We start from the raw sequence: 22271 nt of genomic DNA, 5'->3' as shown, positions 1-22271 counted from the left end.
CGGAGAGTTGTGTAAGAGAGCACCTATAGCAAGCATCTGTTTTCGTTTTCCATCTTCTATCTTAATTTCAATGTTACTTTCGGGAATCTAATATTGGCCTTCTTCACTTAACCCATTTTAAAATGTATTTAAATTCCAAAATATTTTTTTAGAGGGTGTTGCGACCAAAACTATGTATAAGCAGTGTCTTCATAACCGGTATTTTAAACGTCCAGAGACACATTTGTTATGCTATATACAGGGTGTCTGTTTCTGGAGCTTGGTCATGAGGACCTCGGGGACCATAAAAGATACGAGATCGGTTAAATTGAGTCAAAGTGGCGTAATTTGAAATTCAAAATTTTACCATTTCAAAATTTGAAAAATTCCGACTGGTTTTGGAGGTATTCAAAAAAAGCTAAAATTTTGGAAAAATAGTTTCATTTTTTCCTGAGCTTATTTGAAGAACTAATTGAATGCGATTTGCACTTTTTCATTCCAAGTTTTCTTCTTCTACAACGTGGCGGTGCCATGTTGTAAACCCGACATTTCGATTTTCGACAACCATTACCAAATTGGATTTTCCTTATTGCGCCATCTTTAATTTTCGCATTCTTGAATTCAGTTTTTTCTGATTAAGACAACGTATCATCTGTTGAGGTTCAGCGTTACAGGCTCGTGCAAATATGAAAAGTCCTGTTTTCGTAAAGAATACTTTGAAAATAATATCCATACTATAGACAGCAGCGAAATAATAAAATCCATACGAGTAGAAAAAATTAACGTATCTCAGTAGGCAATTTGGAGTCCATTGAAAAATCATAAATATCGCTCATTTAAAATTTATATCACTCAAGTCTTCTCATCCAGAAAATACTGAATGTTCCATCGTCACAACGAACAAGTCTGATCGACTGAAAATCCATACAAATACCAAACACTTCGATCACAAACACGTTTCGAGCTAAATGAATGGGTTAGTTTATTTGGCGATACGATCATTGGCCCATACTTTTACGAAGACAATTTGACCGCTGATGGGTATTTGCACTTTTTAAGAACCTGCTTTGCGAATTGCATTGATAACAACATTTACTTCAATCGGTTGAATAACCTTTGGTTTCAATAAGATGGTGTTCCGCTACATAACGCTAGGAGAGTGGCTTATTGTCTGAAATATTTCCTGGTAGAGTCATTTTAAACAATGAAGACATACATACGTTGGCCGGCACGTTCACCAGATCTATTCCCCATTAGATTATTATTTGTGGGAAACTGCGAAATACCACATTTATAAATCTGTACCCATCGATATTAACAAGCTAGGAAGAAAGGTCATCATAACTTTAAGGACCGAAATAAGAAGGACGTTTGAAGATCAAAGCAAAATTTAAAAAGGTGTATAAAGCTGTGCTGTGTAGTGGATGGTTAACCTTTTGGAGCATCCTTTACAATTTCCTTTATTTACTTGTTTCGCATTTTGTTGCTCCCAAGGCATTCTTCGCAAAAACAGACTTTAATGTTTTCATCAAACTGCAAGGCTGGAGCCTAGCATGAATTAAGTTTCTTTATTTGCAGAATTGCTTAAGAAAACATTTTTTTTCACTTAAGAACTAATACACAAATGGTTCGACTCGCAGCATTGTGTAACTCACAGAAAATTATAAAGGAGAGTTATCACTCTCAATTGACTGCTTAAGGGCGGCTTTACGTTGTTCCTCAGCGTTGGGACCTCCTTGCTTATGATACCACGCGCCGTTAAGTAAGATAATATATAAGATACGATAATAAAATAAGATGTCTAGATAGATACGTGACTAATGCGACATATCGTCGCGATATAAAATTTAAAAATGTGAAAATCCAAGATAGCGCCCATCGAAAAAAATAAAATTGATGATGATTGTTGAAAATCGAAACGTTGTATTTTACATATGATATTGTCACGCTTTGAAAGAAGAAAAGGTGCAATAACGATGTGTGGACAGTTTCGAATTGCTTTGCCGAATGAGCTGAGGAAAATATTAAAATGTTTTTCTAAAATTTAAGCTTTTTTCGAGCACTTACGAAAATCACTGGAATTAAGAAAAAATTTAAACTTCATACTTTTATACTCTAAATTGCGCAACTTGGTCCCAATTTAACCCATCTTTTATGGCTATCGAGATTCCCATGGTTGAGCTCCAGACACGGATGCCCCGTTATTAATAGTATCATCTAATAGGTATTGTGATATTTATTGGAGTTAAGATGTTGACTTGTCTATGTTTTCTGCTTCGATTTACCTCAGCGGGATTATTTATAAAGGTCGGTCTTTATGATTTTTTTTTAGCACTTAGCAAACTGATTTTCTAGGTCAATAAGGACCTAAAAATAACACCTCTATTACATAAATATTTGAACATTTTCTTTCGCTCGGCGATCGGAGAAAGTAGCGTTCCTTACACCAAGCGATATCTGTTTCTATCACCCATTCTGTAAGCTGCACCACGAATAAGGTTTCCAAACTTTAGGCTGCAGTCATCCAACGTTAAAAATACTTCTATCATATGGCAAACACTTGGTTTCAATCAATGCCATTAAACTTTAACATACGGGCAGCATTTAATGCAATTTAGTATTTTTAGATAAGAATCTTCGAGGAGAAACACGGTAATGCCCCTTTACCCATGCAGATCAACTCCCAAATGGGTAGAGTTAAATCGGAGCACGGCAGTGTTTCATGCAATATTGGAAAACGACCGTTTTATAAAACTCACCCACATCACCAATCATCCTTGAGGGCTAAAATCGCCGGGAAAAAACCACCACCATTCCCTTTGTCACTTCGCAGAAGAAGATCTGGGGACGAGACCTTTAGAGTGATGGACCTCTTAAGGAGCTTCTATACCTTAACTCAGGTTGGTGTCTATTGTGGAGTCTGTTAACCCGAATTCCTGGCTTCGACAAGCTTCTTGATGCTGGAAGGTGTTTTAATTAACTTGTATCCAAGGAAAAGTCTAAATATTTACGATAAAAAATCAGTGGGCATTAACCGTCAAAGAAAACGCAAAAATAGAGCAGCCTTCATAGGAAAAAACCATTTGTTAGTGTTAAGAATATGAAAATTCCCATCTGGTTCTCTTGAATTGTAGACCGGGACAGGAGCGTTGATTCATGATAGTATTTGTTTTTCCATAATATCTGAAGAAATTTAGTTGATGAGGAATGGGCAATCTAAATTTCATGTACATTATCGGTCGGCTAAAATACAATGAGGGAGAAAAATATTGGCACAGCAAGATTTCCAACATACAATAACTAATTCTTACAGATTTAAAAATAATGATAGAAATTAAAAATAAATGTTTAATATTAGTTGCCATAAAATAGATTTTCTGACAAAAAAATTTATTTATGTTATGGAAAAGACATAATTTAAAAAAGATTAAATTAAGCGCGGAAAATCCACGGACTAACGTATTGGTACACTTAATAATAACATTATCTTTTCGGTATATATCGTCAAAAGAAAAGAAAAATTCACAAAAAAATATTGTTTTTATTTCGTTTAAAGTGCACAAACACTAAAAGTTTACAATGAGTATTAGCCAGTTTATTTTGAAATCTAAAATGGAGCGCAAGGGCCAAAAAAACAACGACTTCGGAGCGAAAAATAATTATAAATATAAGAAAGAAGAGTAAATTCTATTTAGGTATTGCCCAATATAGTGAAGAAGAGCCATTTTACAATATGAAGTGTAATAAAGAAGTTTGAAAATGTCACTAACTTCCTACATAAACCTTGAATTGGGCAACCTAGAAAACTGTTTGCCAGGAAAGAGAGAAAGGCAGAAGGAAAAATATAATTTAATCCTCGAACAAGTGCCTCAGAAATGGCTGCTACATTAAGAGAAGAAGATAATATGGATATTCGCTTTAAACTAGTACGCAGAATCCTTCATCGTGCTGGATACAGAACTAGAGTATCCAGAAATAAGCTTTATGTTAGTGTAGTAAATCACAAAAAGCTGGGAAAAATAATTAGAAAACATAATATCTTTAAAACATTAGAACTTAAGAAAATTTTGCGAAGAGAATGAAGTAATATTGAAGTAGATTTTATTCAGAAGTTAGTTCATTCATAGACTAAGGGAAGTTATTAAAAGAAAAGATCTTCCAACAAAATACTAATTGTAATCATTTTTTGTTTAACAATTAGTAGTGCCAATATTTTCGACCATGGATTTTTTTTTGTATTTTATTTTATTTTTTGTATATTATGTTTTTTCATATAGAGGGTGACCCATTTAAAATAGAAACACACCTGTAACTTTTGCATTTATAAGTTGATTTCAAAGAACCAAGGCTCAAAAAATAGAGAATAAAAATCTCTATTTATGCTGAAAAAATTATTTTTTAACTCACCCGACCTAGGCTTACTGTAACTTGCTTTTTATGTCAAAAATCGGAAAGAAGGATTAGAGTGATTTTTTGGAAAAAAAATAAGCACGCCACTGAATTCAGCACTCTTTCAAACGGGTACGTATTAAATTTCATCAAAAAATAACAATTGTTAATCATTTCAGAAAAATTTATTTTATAATTGCAAACAATATTATTTTATCAAGATAGCTATAAAAACAAATAGAAAACAAAATGAATAAACTAATTAACTAAATCTTCGAAGCTTCCACTAGCTCACTCTTTAATTCAATACATTATTGTATCTTTTTAAAATGTTCCTTTGAGTATTTTTTAATTGTTATGTAGTTTTTTCCTCACGAGCTATATGTATACGAGTTCGAAGATCTTCAATGTTGTGAGGACGCAATTTTATAAACTTTATTCTTGATCGTGCCCCACAGAAAAAAATCTAAGGACATAAGATCAGGAGATCTAGGAGGCCATTCGATTAATGGACTATTGCGGCCTATCCATTTATTTTCGAAATGCAAATTTAAATATTGTCTCACACAAGCCGAGTTATGAACAGGACTACCATGTAATTGAAAATAGAGGTACTCAAATAAGCGAGTCGCAAATCGTCCAAAGCGTTCATTATTTCTTGTTGAAAAAATTCTAGAAAATTTAAACCATTTAAATTTCGATCCAAAAAGAAAGGTCTTATGAGACTGTCATTTAGAATACCGCATCGCACGTTTGCTTTTTACGAATAGTGACTTTTACAGTCAATCCATTCTGGCTTATTATCAGAACAATGTCGAAGGTTTTACCATAAAATTACTACATTAGTACAATAGGAAAGGTTGACTTCATCAGTAAGCGTAATCTGTTTTAATCAATTGCCGTCATTAAAATATTCGCCCTGTACTCCTAGACAAAACTCCAGTCTTTTTTTACCATCCCTTGGTTGTGAGTGCGTGAAAATTTTAGTTTGTAAGATTCTTCCTTATTAATTTTCAAACATCGTCTCACGGATTCCTTTGGTATGTTTAATTGTGAGTTGGCCATTTTTAAATTGTTTCAAGGATTATCATGAAAATAATTCAGAATTACTTCTTCGTTTCAACTTTTTCGATTACGTGAGTTATTTCTTTTTAAGTTCTTTGAAACCATACCAGTCTGATCAAACAGCTTATTGATTTTAAAAGCAGGAATACTACTTATAGGTTTTCTGGATGTCTATTGTTAAATTCTCTAGCTGCTTTCCTCACTAAACAATGTTATCCCCAATAGACGGACAATTTCAACTTTATGCTCTAAATTTGATTAATGTTCCATAACTATTTTAAGTGAGACACGTGAATGCAACACAGATTTATAAAAAAAACACAAAAAAAACACCAATTCGATGGTTTTTTCATATCATTTAATTTAATTCGTTTGAATTTGTTTTCATGGCTATCTTGATAAAATAATATTATTTGCAACTTTAAATAAACTTGTCTGAAATGGTTAATAATTGTTATTTTTTTATGAAATTTGGTTTATACCCATTAAAAAGAATGCTAAGTTCAGTGGCGTGCATATTTTTTCCAAAAAAATACGCTAATCCTTTTTCCTATTTTTGACATAGAAAACAAGTTATAGTAGGCTTTGGTCGGATGAGTCAGAAAACAATTTTTGCGACATAAATAGAGCTTTTTATTCTCTATCTTTTGAGACTTGTTTCTTTAAAATCGAGTTATAAATGCTAAATTTACAGGAGTATTTCCATCTTAAATGGGCTACACTATGTATGTATAATAAACGCCAAACAAAAAGTCTCGCACGTCATCAAAGTTTTATGTCGCGTTGCCCTACGCTGTTGCCAGACTTCCAGACAAATCTTTGAGGCGATATACATATAATTTGCTTTAGAACAGTCAATCGTTGGATTTAATGAAAAAATGTTTTTTATTAAAGAATTTTATTATTGTTTAAGTAAATAAAACTTTATCTAGCTAATAATTAACGCGTAAACAAAAATGGGTTTGCTATTGACGGCAACCCTGTCGGTTTAAAATTTTTCCAGTGATCACGTTTACATCTCATTGGAATGATCGACTTTAAGCTAAATGACGTCACATCAAAATTTCTGACCATATTCATTATCATTTTAATGATTAATACGTTTTACCTTCGTATGATCATGATAACTGAATAAGTTTGATATATGTATATTGCTTCCGAGATAAACATAACCAAGGTGGTCATGTTATTTCGTCATAGATGACGTGCGAGATTTTTTTGCGTTAATTATATGTATGTAAATAATTTTTTGTCAGAAAATCTACTTTCTGATTAGTCGTATTAAGTATTAATTTTCATTTTTGTCATTATTTTGGAATCTGTGAAAATGAGCAATTTAATGTTAAAAATTGTGCTGTCAATACTTTTATTCCTCACTGTAGGTCTTACTTATGGTCTCTGACCTTCGTAGATGGTGACTTCCTCAGAAACGAAGTTTGTTTTCATTCCCAATAATTTAATTATCATAAAATTCATCCAGAGAGCCATAATTCGGTGTGATCGATGCACCTTTAGCACATCTAGCACCTTTATTTACTTAAGCAAATTCCATAACACATAAAACGTTAACGCACGTTGTTCGCCAGTAGTTTAAGCAATCTTGTAGTAAACGGTAATTATAAATATAATTATGCTTTAGAATAGCCGTCGATAAATCAGCCTCGTGTTTATTTATATTTTCTAGCTGAAATGAAGAATTGAAATGTAAATTTCCATGATTACCGTTTATTTATTTTGCGTTCTACAAAGGCCGCACAGACCCGATGCCAAGAAACAGAGGGGTTTAGGTCAAGCCTTTCGGCCAGAGAGATTAATTGTTAGAAGTTGATGTTGAGAAATATTTCAAATATGATCATGAAATATATAAGTCAGTTTTGCAGACAAGTGCCCTTACAACAGATTCCATCATCTTTCGATTGCATACCAAAGCAACTGTTGTGGTTCTCATGACCTTCACTGTCTTGGTAACCACCAGGCAGTACGTTGGAAACCCCATTGACTGTATTCACACAAGGTAAGTCGAACTAAAGTGTGTTCCAATATACAGCGCTTGTAAAAAGTATTGCAACGTGTTTATAACTTTTATAAATCCGATATTTAAAAAAAATGCTTAAACATGTATAATTTATTAATAAAAAAGGGCATTTAATGTATCATTTTCGATATTCAAATTTTTTACCCCTGTCCAACTACCCTTACTAATTTTTTTTTCAAATGGAAAGGAACCCATTGTAGTATATCAAATGAAAGGTAATTCAGTAAAGGATACAACGATATACTCAAAACTAAAATTGAATGTGTTACATGGTGCAGGGTTTCAAGAATAATTCCATGCAGCTATGTAAGGAAAAAATTATATTATCGATATAATAGGACAACTTAATATAGTAATAAGTTTAATGTTAAAGATTCAAAAAATTACTGCTCTTTCTAATCAATTAAAAAACACTCCTCGCCACTATACAATAATAATGTTTCAATTCATCGCAATTGTATCGTGAATGTGCTATTGCCGCTCTTAGTCACCAAAGGATATTGATTTCGTTATCCAACAGGATCTACAATTTCTTTAAAAAATAAAATTGTTAGATAAAAAATAAAGTAACTCACTATTACATCAAACAAAATTGAGACTCCTACAATAAAGGTTCAAATTGGGCTCCAGTAATAATTTGGCAACGACTCAGTCGTTTCTCGAACTCTTTTATGCAATTATCCAGTGTTGCTTCTGTTCTTAATTGTAATTCTATTTGAACTGTAAGACGTAAATCATCTAAATTTTGTGATCTATTTTTGTAAACGGAACCTTTTAGGTCACCCCGCAAAAAAATCGAGAGACGTAAGATATGGAGATCATGGCGGCCATTCTATTGCACTTTTTCTACTGATCCATCTCTTAGGGAAAATCTTATTAAGATATTAGGTGTACAACTTTGCTTCCGCCGTTTTTGAATAGATGTATGTAGCGGTAAGTAATGATCGAAATAAATAACCCCATGTGGGCATGCAGGAGCCTTGGGCACCTGTTAACATAACCTCATAAAAATATTAGTCTATTTGTGTCTTCATCATAAAGTTATTCGCAATTGAAAATGTCAGTGTACGAGCCAAATTCTCGTCATTTGCGGGAGGTTTTACTTTTCTGCTTCAATATGAAGAAATCTGCTGCTGAGGCTCATCGAATGCTCTCAGATACTTATGGGGAAGCCACTATTAGTGAAAGGACATGTCGTGAGTGGTTTCAGCGCTTCAAGAACGGTGATTTTCACGTCGAAGACCAACATAGCGGTGGAAGAAAGAAGGTTTTCCAAGATGCGAACTTGGAAGCATTACTTGACGAAGACTCGTGTCAAAGTCAACAAGAATTGGCACAATCATTGGGAGTGACTCAACAAACAATCTCAAAACGCCTCAAAGACATGGGAATGATTCAGAAGCAAGGATATTGGGTGCCGTACGAGTTGAAACCAAGAGATATTGACAGGCGTCTGTTCGCTTGTGAACAGTTGCTTGCAAGGCAAAGACGGAAGGGATTTCTGCATCGTATTGTGACTGGGGACGAGAAATGGGTTCATTACGATAATCCCAAACGCAAAAAGACTTGGGGATATCCCGGCCATGCTTCCACGTCGACGGCCAAACCGTCTATTCATGGTTCCAAAATCATGCTCTGTATTTGGTGGGATCAACTCGGCGTAATATATTATGAGCTGTTACAACCAACTGAAACAATCACAGGTGCTCTTTATCGAACCCAATTAATGCGTTTGAGCCGAGCATTGAAAAAGAAACGGCTGCAATACAACGAGAGACATGATAAAGTGATTTTGCAGCACGATAATGCTCGACCCCATGTTGCGCAAGTGGTCAAGAAATACTTGGAAACATTGAAATGGGAAGTCCTACCCCACCCGCCATATTCTCCTGACCTAGCTCCTTCTGATTATCACTTGTTTCGATCCATGGCACATGGGCTAGCTGACCAACACTTCCGGTCTTATGAAGAAGTAAGAAATTGGATAGAATCGTGGATCGCTTCAAAAGATGTCCAATTTTTTCAACACGGGATTCGTATGCTGCCCGAAAGATGGGAGAAAGTAGTGGCCAGCGATGGACAATACTTTGGATCCTAAAGGTATAATTAGTTTTTTACAATAAAATCGCGAAATTCGGAAAAAAAACGGCGGAAGCAAAGTTGTACACCTAATACAAATTCATAGCCATAGCATAATGTGGTGGTGCACTAACTTGTTGGAAACAAATATTATTCCCCATTTTGTTCTCAATTTTCCACAGAAAAATTGCGGCGATTGATGAAACTATTTCGTTTTGCAATAAGTGCAAGTATGATATGTTATTTAAGTTCTCTATAAAAAATGAACCGATGAATTGGTAACCCATTATACTCATTTATACATTGAGTTTTTGCGGATGTTGTGTATGCAAAGTTTAGTTTAAATGAAGATTGTAGATCAATAGCGACAATTATATCGATGAATAGATTCATTTAAGCAAAATGTTGCTTCATCCGAAAATAAAATTCTAGAAAAGAACCTATTATGCTGAATGCGTTTTTCTTGTATCAATTAACAAAATTCCATCCTGCTATCAAAACTTTTAGGCGTCAACTTTCGAGTCAAGGAAATTTTGTATGGATGAAATTTTTCTCATTTTATAAAATTGCTTACTGATTTTGCACATACATCAAATTCATTGGCAAGTTTGCTGGTAGACTGTATGGGATCTTCATCGATAAATAAAAGTGCCTTATCGCCATCAGTTGCTGTTCAAGGTCTTCCGCATTTTGGAGCAGCCTTTGCAATTCCAGTTTGTTAAATGTTGAATCCGACAAACTACATTTCTATCAATAGATCGATCTGGATATTTCTCAATAAATATGAGACACAACTCTTCGTAAGGTTTTTTGCGATCTCCATATCTCAAAAAAATGAAAATTTCAATTCTTTGATTTTTAGATAAACAATTCATTTTTTTGATATTTTAACTGTGGTAGATGCCTGACAACTGAATTCTACTACTAATGAATTCTCTGAAAACCAAAATATTTTTAATCAAAAAATTGTTTACATTGAAGACCATTTGGAATTTCTATGTGTTATTGTCATTTTTTGGCTCTCTTTCAAAGTAAAATAAAAATGAATTATTTATCTAGGAAGCAAAGATTAAACCTTTTAATCTTTTTAGGATATGGACTTTGTTAATTTAAAAAAAAAAGAAACTGTATATCCAATTTTAGTTTTGAGTATACAGTTGTATTCCGTATTGAATTACCTTTCATTTGATATATTACAACGAGTACCTTTACATTTGAAAATAAAAAGTTAGTGAGGATAACCGAACAGGAATGAAAATTTTGAACGCAGAAAATAATGCATGAAATACCTCTTTTAAAATAAAATTATACGTGTTTAAGGAGTTTTTTTGAATATCCGGTTTATGAAATTTATATATGTATTGCAATACTTTTTGTAAGCGCTGTAGGTTTTGAAGACAGAGCTAGAATTAAGTATTTTTACAAGAATCACATAATTCTTTGTAATATAATATTGCCACATGCCGGCGACATCATTAATCATTAACAGCTTTCTCATAAGCTAAACTATATAAATTTGGCACACGATCGACTTGGGCGGACAGTGGAGGTTCACTACAGGTGTTCTCAAAATGTTAAGTGAAAACAGTCATTTTCGAAAATTATTTACTCCGGCTAAACTGCTTGACTAAATTCTACTAAATTTGGTACATTTTTTGTTGTCGATAATGACATTTTCAGACTTTCAGGGTTTCTAGGTCTCGAGCAACTACTCTCACTCAATCGCCACTAACTCATCTTATTTGGGCCACCCTGTATATTCTTATGAGTTTTAAATTCTTAAAGTCAAAGACATTCTGCTAACACATTTTCAGGCCTGGGATCCGGATATTAGTTGACGTTCATGGCCTGGATCCCGGTATTTCGGGCCTTGTTATGTCTCCTCTTTGGCCCAGAAAGTCTTCTTTGCCTACGTGCTGTAAGGTAACCAAAGAGCGGATTTGTTACCACTAAAGTGCGGACATCAATTATTCTGCAGATTATCTAGGTAATGTGTAGATTAATTAGGGTGATTCGTTAAAGTTCCAAAAGTTGTTTCATTTCTCAAATTATCTAGGTAATCTGCATATTATCTACTAGGCACTCGTTAATGTGAATATAAGATCTCTGCTGGACTAACAGCAATATTTTTGCACGCTTCAATTAACTTCAAGTTATTTTTTATTTTTCAATGCCTAAAGAATCAAGTTACTACAATTAAAAATTAACGAATTAGTTGATGGAATCAATTATAAATCAATTAAAAAACTATAACGCAAAGAATCAAACGGTTTAACATATTATTACAATTAAGCAAATTATCATAATTTGTCAAACGTAGGGAGAAGGGGAAGGAGTAGGGAAAGGAAATGAGAGAAACAAGCTAAACCACCTTGAATTAACCTTATGGCCCTACCCACTAAAATACTCCACCTTTCTCCTTCCTGGAATCATCTTTTCTGGTATTTCTTTAGGGCCCATTCCTAACCTTCCATTACCCGTGTCAAGTCCGGTCCTATTTCCCGATCATCTCTTTCTGTATTTTCTCCTCTCTTTGCCTCTTTTCTTCCTGTTTTCTCTTCATTATTCTCTTCAGCATTCCCGTCACCACATTTCAATACTCCTCACTCCTGACCATAACCTCGTCAATTTTTCCAACCGTAAACCTTACCTTTCTTTAACTAACCTGAACAAACTTTTGAACTTTAACGATACGGATGACATTAATGTGCATATTTTACCTAGCTCAAATTCGGAAAATTGTTGATTCCACATATTAACTGAGCGAATAATTTAATCTACAGATTAACTAGATAATGAGCACATTAGCGGCTTTCGAGCTTTAGCGGTAGCAGGACACCATAGGAATTCTGGATGAATAACGTTAACGTTAGCGTTAGCGTGGCTCGGTCGTTGTGCGTGGCTGTTATCAGTAAGACTCAAGGTTATTTGGATTAATGTTGTGCTTGTTATCAGTAAGATCTTTACGATGTTAATAGGAGAGGGAGGTTATAATTAGGGGTTGTTGGAGTGAGATATGGTTGCGGCATGGGATAATCCCAAGGTCGTATATTGAAGAATTTTCTCCAACTTTTGCAAACAATTCTGCTCACTTTGAATTTTTTCCCGAGGATGAACTATGGACAAATTCCTCCAATTCGAATCTCCATAATAATAATAATATACTCAAAAAATAAACTTCTTTTAACATCTCAACTAATAAATTTTAGTTACATATCTCCACCCTTAATATCATAGAGATCTTACTGATAGAGGTCACGCACAACGGAGCTACGCCTAATGCTAATGATAACGTTAACGACAACGCTAACGTTAACGATAATGTCGTTAGTCTAGAACTCTGGTACTGTATCTACTCCAAAGGTACGATAATTCCGTAAGGGCACTCTTAGTATAAGACACATCAGATATTCCATTGTGTTCAGCAGGGAATCATAACATTATAGCACTTATCGAAAATCAGTTAAGTCGATACTTATTTTTTGTATCTACACCCATTACTGACATCTAGCCTCAACTTCGCACACTGTTACTAATCTGGAATGTAGACCTGTCGGTTTCTTGTATGTGAATACAGTTCGTTCCACAAACTGTGCCAAAGGCCTATTTTTAATTCAGCTTTTGTCTACAACGCGGTTTTACTGGTATCAGGAGCATTGAACTGTCTCTTCTGTTTAGGCCCGGTTCTTCAAGCTCTTGATAATTTTGTCAGCAAGGCAATTTCCATGGAAATGGGTAAATTGACCCAATGCTTTGATCTGATCTCGTCGTTGGTATGGAAATTACCCTGGCGGCAAAATCAGCAGTTTAAGAAACCGGATTTTAATAGATTTTTAATAAATAGTAAGAGAAATCTTCTAAAAATAAGACAGTTTTGCTAATTGTTGTTGGCAGCTTACGTCACAGTTCTCATTCCTTTTTTTTTGTCACTCCTGTACTGGGCGACCCAAAAATTTGCCGTTAATAAAATTGGAAGATATTCCTTAAAATTTCGCATGTTTTGCAAAAAAATGAGATTGCGTATCTTTAAATGAAGTTAATCCACATTTGTCGACTGCTCAATAAATTAGATCCTATTACTAAAGTTTAGACGAAAATTAGTTCCAAAAACATGGTCAACTACCAATAAACATATATCTAAAAGTACATGTCTATTAATATATGCAAAATCCTTTTCCTGAAGATATCGTTAAGCAATTCCGAAACGAAACGTGACAGACCTATAAAACCTTATATCGTTGAATTCTTCTAAGAAAGCACTATCAACATCTGTAATAATATACAGGATGGTCCCTAAGGATGTTCTGATATCTAAAGAGCTGATCCTCTGGATTGTTCTAAGCTGAAAATATTATATAAATATATATTCTAAAATAAGTCGTTTCCGAAATACAGGGTGTTGAATATTAAGAAAAATAAAATATTTTTCTTCGTATTTTCAAAATGGCGCCAGATATTTTATTGAAACTTGGTATACCTACATAGTAGTCCAAAGAGTACATTTTCCTCCTATTTGAAGAAAAGTGCTGTAACCATAGATGTGCATAAGGGTTACCATGTTAATTCTTATAGGGGAATGGGGGGTACGCCACTGGTATTTTTAAAATTGAATACATTATAAAAGTTGTTGAAAATGACCACCATTTGCCATCATACATTCATTTATCCTTTTTCTCATGGACTCGCGAACAGATTCAAAAATACCTATTACTATTATTTTATGTTACTATTTTCAGCATAGATTTTCAACGTGGCATATTTTATTTTTTTCTCAAAAACGACTTATCGTGTTAAAAAAACACAAGAAGCATTTTTGGAGTATTTTGAATCGGTTATTAAAAAAAAAGTAGGTAATCTGGAAAATACCAACGGCGTCTCCCAATTCCTCTATAAGAATTAATATGATAACACCTACACACATCTATGGTTGCACCATTTTTCTTTAAATAGAAGGAAAATGTATTGTTTGAAGTACTGTGTAGGTATATCGAGTTTAATAAAATATCTTGGCCCATTTTGAAAATACGAAGAAAAATATTAAATTTTCCTTAATATTCAACACCCTGTATATCGCAAATCATTCATTTTAGGACATATGTTTATATGAGATTTTCGTTTTAGAACAGTCCAAAGAATCAGTTCCTTAAATATCGAAACACCTTCGGAGATCACCCTTTATAGGGTAGTTCGTTTAAAAAAAGATAAAAGTTTGGTATGGCATAACTTTAAGAAATATGATAAGTTCTACATCTTCTGTACTCAACATCTTTTCGCAAAGGTGTTGGGTGTACTTTAGCATAATATGAGCTATTACAATATAATTAACTACAAATATTGGATTTCTCTAAATCTAGATATATTTGCCCATAATTTAGCTCAATATTTTTCTTTTATCATGAGGAAAATCTTTAAATGATATTCGGTTTGGTGTTCTGGAGGCTGGATAGTGTGGGATTCACCGAAGCACCTACCTGCTAGAAACCTCAGGATGAAAGAATCTTCTCTAATTCCGGAACGGTTCCTGAGGGATTTTTCGTCAGGGTTGGAGAGGATTGAAACTAGCTACTGTCTATTACACTCGTCTTGTGCTAGTTGATTTCACTCTCTCCTTATTTGTTGGGTTTTTGGAATATCTACTGCCTTTTTGGGTCATTTCGGTTCTCTTGAATTATTGCTTTTTCCTCCTACAAGGGAAATTGTTCTTGCATGTTTAAGTTTTCTCTTGAAATGCTTCGTTTTGTGTTATGGCTTCCATTGCTGTGTAGTCGTCCTTGGCTGTTTCGCTCCTTCAACTTCTTGTCTTGGCCTTTTAGGGTCTTTCCTGTCGTGTTTACCCCAATAACTGCTTTTTGATGATGCAATAAGTTATTCGGCAGGCCCGCGTTCAGATTAGTTCAGGTTTTACTCATTGAATATTCATCCTTCTGCATTCGGCGTCTATTACCTCTCCCGCCCGGAGTTGGTGACCCAGATTCGGGGGAGAAGGCATCCAGGGGTTACCACGTGGAGGTGCGGATAGGTCCTTGACCCCATAATTTAGCTTAATATGACCTACATTTATTGCATTAAGCAGATTTTTGAATTTAAATTAAATTGGAATCAAAATTTAATCGCGAAAATGACATAGGTTTGCCCAAATGTAGGTATCGTTTACCACAGTGTACCTTGACATGAGCTACAAGGACTGCAAACACTGGATTTGTCTAGATCTAGGTATAGTCCTTCTTAGATTAATATGAGCTAAATGGTGGGGGAGGGCAACATGAGAGGGGGGCAACTTCTTTCGGACACCCTGTATAATAAAATTGTTTTCATAGTCCGAATCAAACCTATAATATAAAATGTTTAGAGTTAATCAAAAATTAAATAATTTTCAAATTATATTACTTTTTTAAAATTTTAATATTATTATTTTAATATTAATTTTTTAATAAATTATTTAATTTTTGATCATCAACTCACAAAAGTACAGTTTTTGCTGAATGAGCTACAGCTTGAGATAAAACCGATTCCGTGTTAACGGGCATAGAAGACCTTAGTTTTCTATACAAAAAATGATACGATTCCATCCCTTTTCAGGAAATTGAGGTATTTTATTATTTTAACACTTTTTTGTAGAATTTTTTGTCGATTTCAACGGTCGCACGAGGGCCATAAGATAGGTCATCTTTATATAGGTTTTTGCCTATGAAGGAGCCGTGGAGATTATATTTTTCACAAAGTTTACGACTGTTTAAATTTGGACGCTCACTTTGAATATCATAAACCTTTTTCCTTGTGTGTATTTACATCCAATGTTAACGATGTGTACCACGATACACCGCTGTAAAATTCATCGGATGTTATGGAATCCTATCTGCCGTGCTTTGTGCTAATCAAGTCATGAACCAGAATAATTTCTCAAGCATGTGATGAGCGTCTAAGATTTCATGAAAAGTCACCTCTTGTCCAAATTTTTCCAAGATTGTTATGTGCCCGCGTGGTACGTTTCAGTTCATCATAAACTCTCAAGGTATTTGCTGACCTATTTCGACAGAGAAACGTAAAAAAGTTCAAATTGTGGCAATCAAAACGATTAATTGCCCACTAATCTTTATTGGTCATAATTCAATTCATTTTGCTTCATTTCGGGCGCCTCTTGCCCAAATAGAATTACTATTACAGAGAACAGTTACAGTTTTATAATCGGATTGATTTATTGCCCGTTTAAGGTATCAATTTTTTTGAACTGGTTGATTTGTAGGACCTCAAGTTGCTTTTAAACATGTTGCCGTCTTCGAGGAGTAACACAATTTTGAAAAACCATTATTTGCATCCGCCTAGAAATATTTACTGAAGGTGTTAAGAGCTGAAATAATATTCCCGTTTTCGTTTGCTTTGTATTTTGAGCGAAAATGTTTTTAACTTCGGTGAGTCGCGGAAATGACCTCATCTTATTGAACTTTTAATATCGCGTTCTTGTTTTTTAATTTAAATGGTCGCAAAATGAAAAAATTCTCGCGCTCTGGAAGCTTCACTGGAATTCTAACGCCACAAAAAAAAGTAAATTAAGTCTAGTGAAGTTAAGTTAAGTTTACATTATTATATTACGAGAACTATGAAATTTAATGATATGACTAGTAGTATTTCTGTTTTTATATAGTCAATTTCATTTAATCCTTACATACGACACAGGCGAAATGCTTTGTTGGCCGGAGGAAATTGCCATGCTAGCACTTCAAAATTAAGTACAATATTATGTATTTGAAATCTACCTCAAATTCCGCAATTCATGTCTGTCTTAGCGACATTGCTAGCAAGGGCAAACATGCCAATTTCTATTATCTTACAATTTCTTACTACGTATAATTGCACATTATATAGCGCGGCTCTAAATTATCTTCAATGTTAACTTTTTAACAAATTATTATTTTTTTTAAATTTAAAAGCAGCATTAAATAGGACGAATAATACTATCTTTTGATTTTTCTTTATCGTGCTAACTGTTGATTATGCCGTCGCTAGGGCAAAAATGCCGATTTTTTAAATTGAAACATGGATCGAGTGACACCTCAAATTAAAGGAGTTTCAAAACTACATTTAATGATGTAATACGATTTAAAATTTATCAATTAGATTTTGACAAAAAAGCTATAAACAGAAAAAATAAATGTAGTAAAAAATTTAATATTAATTCAGTTTAATAACATGGTGATTAATAATACTAATTAGTTAACTATATAAGATCTCTTCATTTTAGATATATAACATATATATGTTGGAGATTTATTAGTCCTTAACTTTAGGAAAGTAACATTAGAAGTGATAATAAGATGAGGGGTAGGTTGGCAGAGCCATCTTGAAGATAAAGCACTGTCAGAGGAGGTCACTACTACCGACGCAATTAAGTGGCCATGTGTGGGATTTATTTATGGAAACTGGGACTAGCAGGTATTTCTCCCTTGGGTCTGAAGGACCACCAGAACTGGGAAAAGTTAAAACAAAAGAAATGAGGAACAGGCAGTTAAGAGATAGAAGGACAGAGAAGCAGTCGAGTAGTAGTGAATTCGTTAGTTTGCCTTGCTACTTTTGCTTATACAAAACTTGTACAAAATATAAGATTGTTAACTATGCAGAACGTCTCTAACGTTACCCCAATATATACATATATCATTTGAAAGCGAATTAAAAGAAAATTTCATTAAAAAATCGAGTTTGAGACATTTGTAATGTGAAAAATTTGGATGTTTTTTTCACACCCTATATAAAATTTCTCGAAAATTAAAACTATACTCTAGTCGAACTACTCTTTGTTTTTGGACAAAGTTGTCAAACGATTCAATTAATACTATGTGACTTTGTTGATAATTTTAAAAAGCTTATTTTTCATTGAATCTTTATTTTAAATTGAATTAATCCCAAAACAGTTAAAGCTTTTTTATATTTTGTAATAACAAAATACTTAAAGTTACAAGCAGAATTAGTATCTGTAACAAAATATAGGGTATCCCACTTAAAAAAACGTATTTTTATCACGTCATGGTGTTCTGAACCACCCTGTAGTTTTGAAAATATAAAAAACTAAATATTCATTAAAAGTCGAATAACTTTTATCTTAAACTTTTTTTCTAAGTCTTACGACTTGTGAGTACTCTGCACATAAACAATAAAAAACTGCTTTGTTGATAGGAAATTTATTAGTTTCCGATTTTGTGCTAACAAACAGCCTTTTGTTATTTTTATAGATTGTTAGGTAGTGAGCAAAAGTGCTAAAAATTTGTTAGTTATTCGCGCGTTACCACAAATAATTGAGGCGGTGTTTATTTTTGCTGAAGCTGATCGAAAAAATTTATAATCGCCCTGTATAATAAGTGCGATTAGTAAATTATTGCCGCACGCGAGCGAAATTTGCGAACCGGTGAAGCGAGGTTGGCCATCTCTCATGGGAAACTTTTACGTGAGGAGGAGTCTTTAGGTGAAAGATGATCTGACGATCCGACCGAGGCTCTATTGAAGCTTCAAGCATTAGCGAATTGTTTCGTGCTGAGTAGAGATTTAAGATTTCAGTAAGAAAGCAGTTTACGACAAAAACTGAAAAATAGTTTCTTTTATGTGATTGTAGGGTATAACGTACAAACTTTTTATTTTCAGTAAATTAAATCGCATCGAACTGTTTCTTCAAAATACCGCACATGCTGCCATCAATAATGTTTCGTGACCTAGAAAATGGGGAAAATATGGCCATAAATAATAATATTACAACTACTGGGACGCAATATAATTATTAATAAACATATTTCAATGCATCATCTGGTCGTAAATTTTAAGAGGGTTTTGATGTTATATTTTATCAGGAAGTCTCGCAACAATATTAAAAAATCATGTTCGATCTCTCTACAATAGTTATGAAACGCAACTTAATTAATTATAGGATTTTTCCACAATGCCACACTGACACCAGAGAAGTTCGCATCATTTTGGAAATACAGTCTGCTTTAAGTTGGATCTCTGCAGCGCTGCACAAGTTTCCGATGCCAACTTCCGAAGAGAGCTGTCGCAATTGCTTTCAGCAAAAAATTTAATTACAATTACCAATTCCTTTAAAGAAGTTGATCAATCACTGTCACCATTTATTAAGAGCAAAATAAAAGTAATTAATACTCCAATTAGTTTCAGAAGTAATTGATTCCTCGGACAATTACGGTAACTTAATTCCACTTAAGTAATTCAATTACATTCTTGTGATTGACTTACTGTAAAAGCAATTTTTTTGTCTCATGCATCGCCGTAGAAAAAATATAGTGTTGAACTCATAGAAAATCATTTTCTGTAATTAGAGGACGTAACCAACAAATCTGTTTTTTTTTTAATTTGCAGAGATATTCCAGAAGATGTTCTAAACACGTTTTGCTGGATTCACTCTACCTTCACGGTTGTTGATGGGAATAACAGGATAATAACCGACCTGACCCATTATCCAGGAGTTCTTTTCACAGGAACGCGACCCGTTAAACAAGTTAGATACTACCAATGGGTCGCTTTTATTTTGTTTTTCCAGGTAAGGGCAAATGTACATTTAATATTTGAAAGGAAAAATTACATCAAAAACCAATAATACTGATTGCGTCAGGTTACCAAAACCTCCCACTTTTGCGATAATAGACATAGCTACAAAAGTTTTGCATCGCCTTGATTCTTGAATATTTTATTAGGTGGTGCAAAAAATGTATGGAATATTTATTTATTTATGAATTTTGATTAAAAATCAATCATATAATTACTTCACCATTAAATTTCAAGTAATAAAAACGATTTTCAAAGTAAAAAAGGAATTAATAACGTGTATTTCCACTCCTGGCATTAATACAAACTTCAAGACGTTGCTGCATGTTTTGAACAAGGGTAGCTATAGAATCTTGAGCAATATGCAGCCATTCTTCTGTAGCATCCGTAACAAGCTCCTGGATGGTTTTGGGAGGATTGCTTTGAGAGTTTATAATTCTGGACAGCACATCTCAAGCATGTTCCATAAGGTTCATGTCGGGCAACAAAGCAGGCCAATCTAAATTGTTGATTCCCTCGCTTTCACGGTAGTTATTTACTGCCAGAGTATAATGAAGATTATCGTTTGTGAAGACTAATCTGTCACAAATAGCACCTCGCCACAGTCTAACACATGGATTCAGAATATCCCTAATTCATTTATCACTTATAACCTCGAACTGTTTATTTAAGAAAAAATATGTGAAAATTGGTTATCAATGCAGAAAGGGCACCATTGTTAATCATAAATCATAAATATGAAGTTACTAAAAATTCTCTGTAGCAAATTATTTTAAAGCAGAAAAATCAGGTGACGCAAAACTTTTTCAGCTATGTGTACGTTTATTATACAGCACTGACACGATATTTCAATAAATCTCTAATAATTCTATTTGCAAGTATCCGATCCAGCTTTATTGGTTTCGAGTAATTCTCTATTTCTGTTTAGCTTTACTCTCCTATAATACGCGGTTTATAGCCAAACATAAATACACTTACTTTTGTAGTTGCTCTTGAGCCATGTCAACAGTTCTTCTAATGGGTATATTTTTATCCACCCAGGTTCTTCTGCAACAATAGTAATTTACTTTTTCAAGAGTTTTACGTACCGGCTTCCGGTTGTAAATTTAGATAGTGTAAACTGAGTTAATTTAGACTCGTTCGGCTATAGCAGACCTTATTATATGGCGTTAATGCTTTGAGATGTGTATATTTCAATTATTTTTGGAATAATAAGAAAAGGAATTTGAACTAGTCTGGAAAAGCACCGACCATAATTGACAAGAAAATAAGTAATCTATTAAATTTGCGGGAACAAGTTTCGTAGCTTTAATCCCAATAACAAGAGGATAGCATTGGATTAATTGAAAATTTAACACGTGAAATTCTGGGTTACACGTTAAAAAACGAATTTCACAAAGTAGTTGGCGTTAGTGATATCATGAAATAATGAAGATTTCGTTAATACATAGTCTTTCCAAATGGACAAGCCTTAACGACGAAATGTTGGGATAATCTGTAAACTTATTAAAAAAATGTTTTATCATGTTTCTTAATACCACTCTACGATTTCTGGAAATTCCCCTAAATTTTTTCAGCAAAACATGATTAACAACAAAACTGACAACACTATTGACAATATAATTGACAATACGATTGCCAACATGATTGACAACATTTTTGATTATTTTTCTACTTACCTACAGAGTTATAATTTAATTCATTTCGCACATTTTGCGGCTAACTTAATGTTCGAACGTGCTTATTTAGGTATAAAAAATCCATCAAATGAGAAATTTTAATCCGTTCAACTCAGCTTTAATTGAAATTTCATGATAATTGGATCCACTGGTGTTGTTGCTGATGCCACAAAATCGACTTTTCGTACTGTGCCGGCGAGACAAAAGATTATATAATTTTTCAACCTGCCTCTTGGAAATCTAAGAATATGGCAGAGAACCTTAATTTTTTTCGTGCTACCTATTGAGACACTATTAAAACTTAAAGAGAGGTCAGAGATACAAGTATTCGTACCAAAAGCTTGGGATGACCAGTGGAAAGTATGGAGGCCGACTCTGATTTAATAGTGCAAAGACCAAAGAAGGAGTTTTTTATGAAATATTTAAGCAAGATCGAATTCGGATTGAATCTATCGCATGTTACCGACAGTGAATATATAGGTCTGGATATGAGTTTTGCCATG

At 33.7% G+C, this 22271-nt stretch overlaps 1 protein-coding gene across 1 annotated transcript in view; it reads left to right on the top strand.

Annotated features, from left to right (window-relative positions):
• shakB (shaking B) overlaps positions 1–22271 on the top strand; it is a 54514-nt gene that overhangs the window by 576 nt on the left and 31667 nt on the right. Inside the window, exons 2-4 of the mRNA XM_066389112.1 lie at positions 2607–2879; positions 7314–7447; positions 19904–20084. Coding sequence (XP_066245209.1) covers positions 2649–2879; positions 7314–7447; positions 19904–20084 — 546 coding nt within the window. The 5' untranslated portion in view covers positions 2607–2648. The remainder of the gene's footprint in view (positions 1–2606; positions 2880–7313; positions 7448–19903; positions 20085–22271) is intronic.

The sequence above is a fragment of the Euwallacea similis genome, chromosome 1, assembly GCF_039881205.1.
Source record: "Euwallacea similis isolate ESF13 chromosome 1, ESF131.1, whole genome shotgun sequence".
NCBI classification, from domain to species: domain Eukaryota; kingdom Metazoa; phylum Arthropoda; class Insecta; order Coleoptera; family Curculionidae; genus Euwallacea; species Euwallacea similis.
The sequence above is the reverse complement of the archived record's forward strand: the minus strand, read 5'-3'. Positions and strand labels throughout refer to the sequence as shown.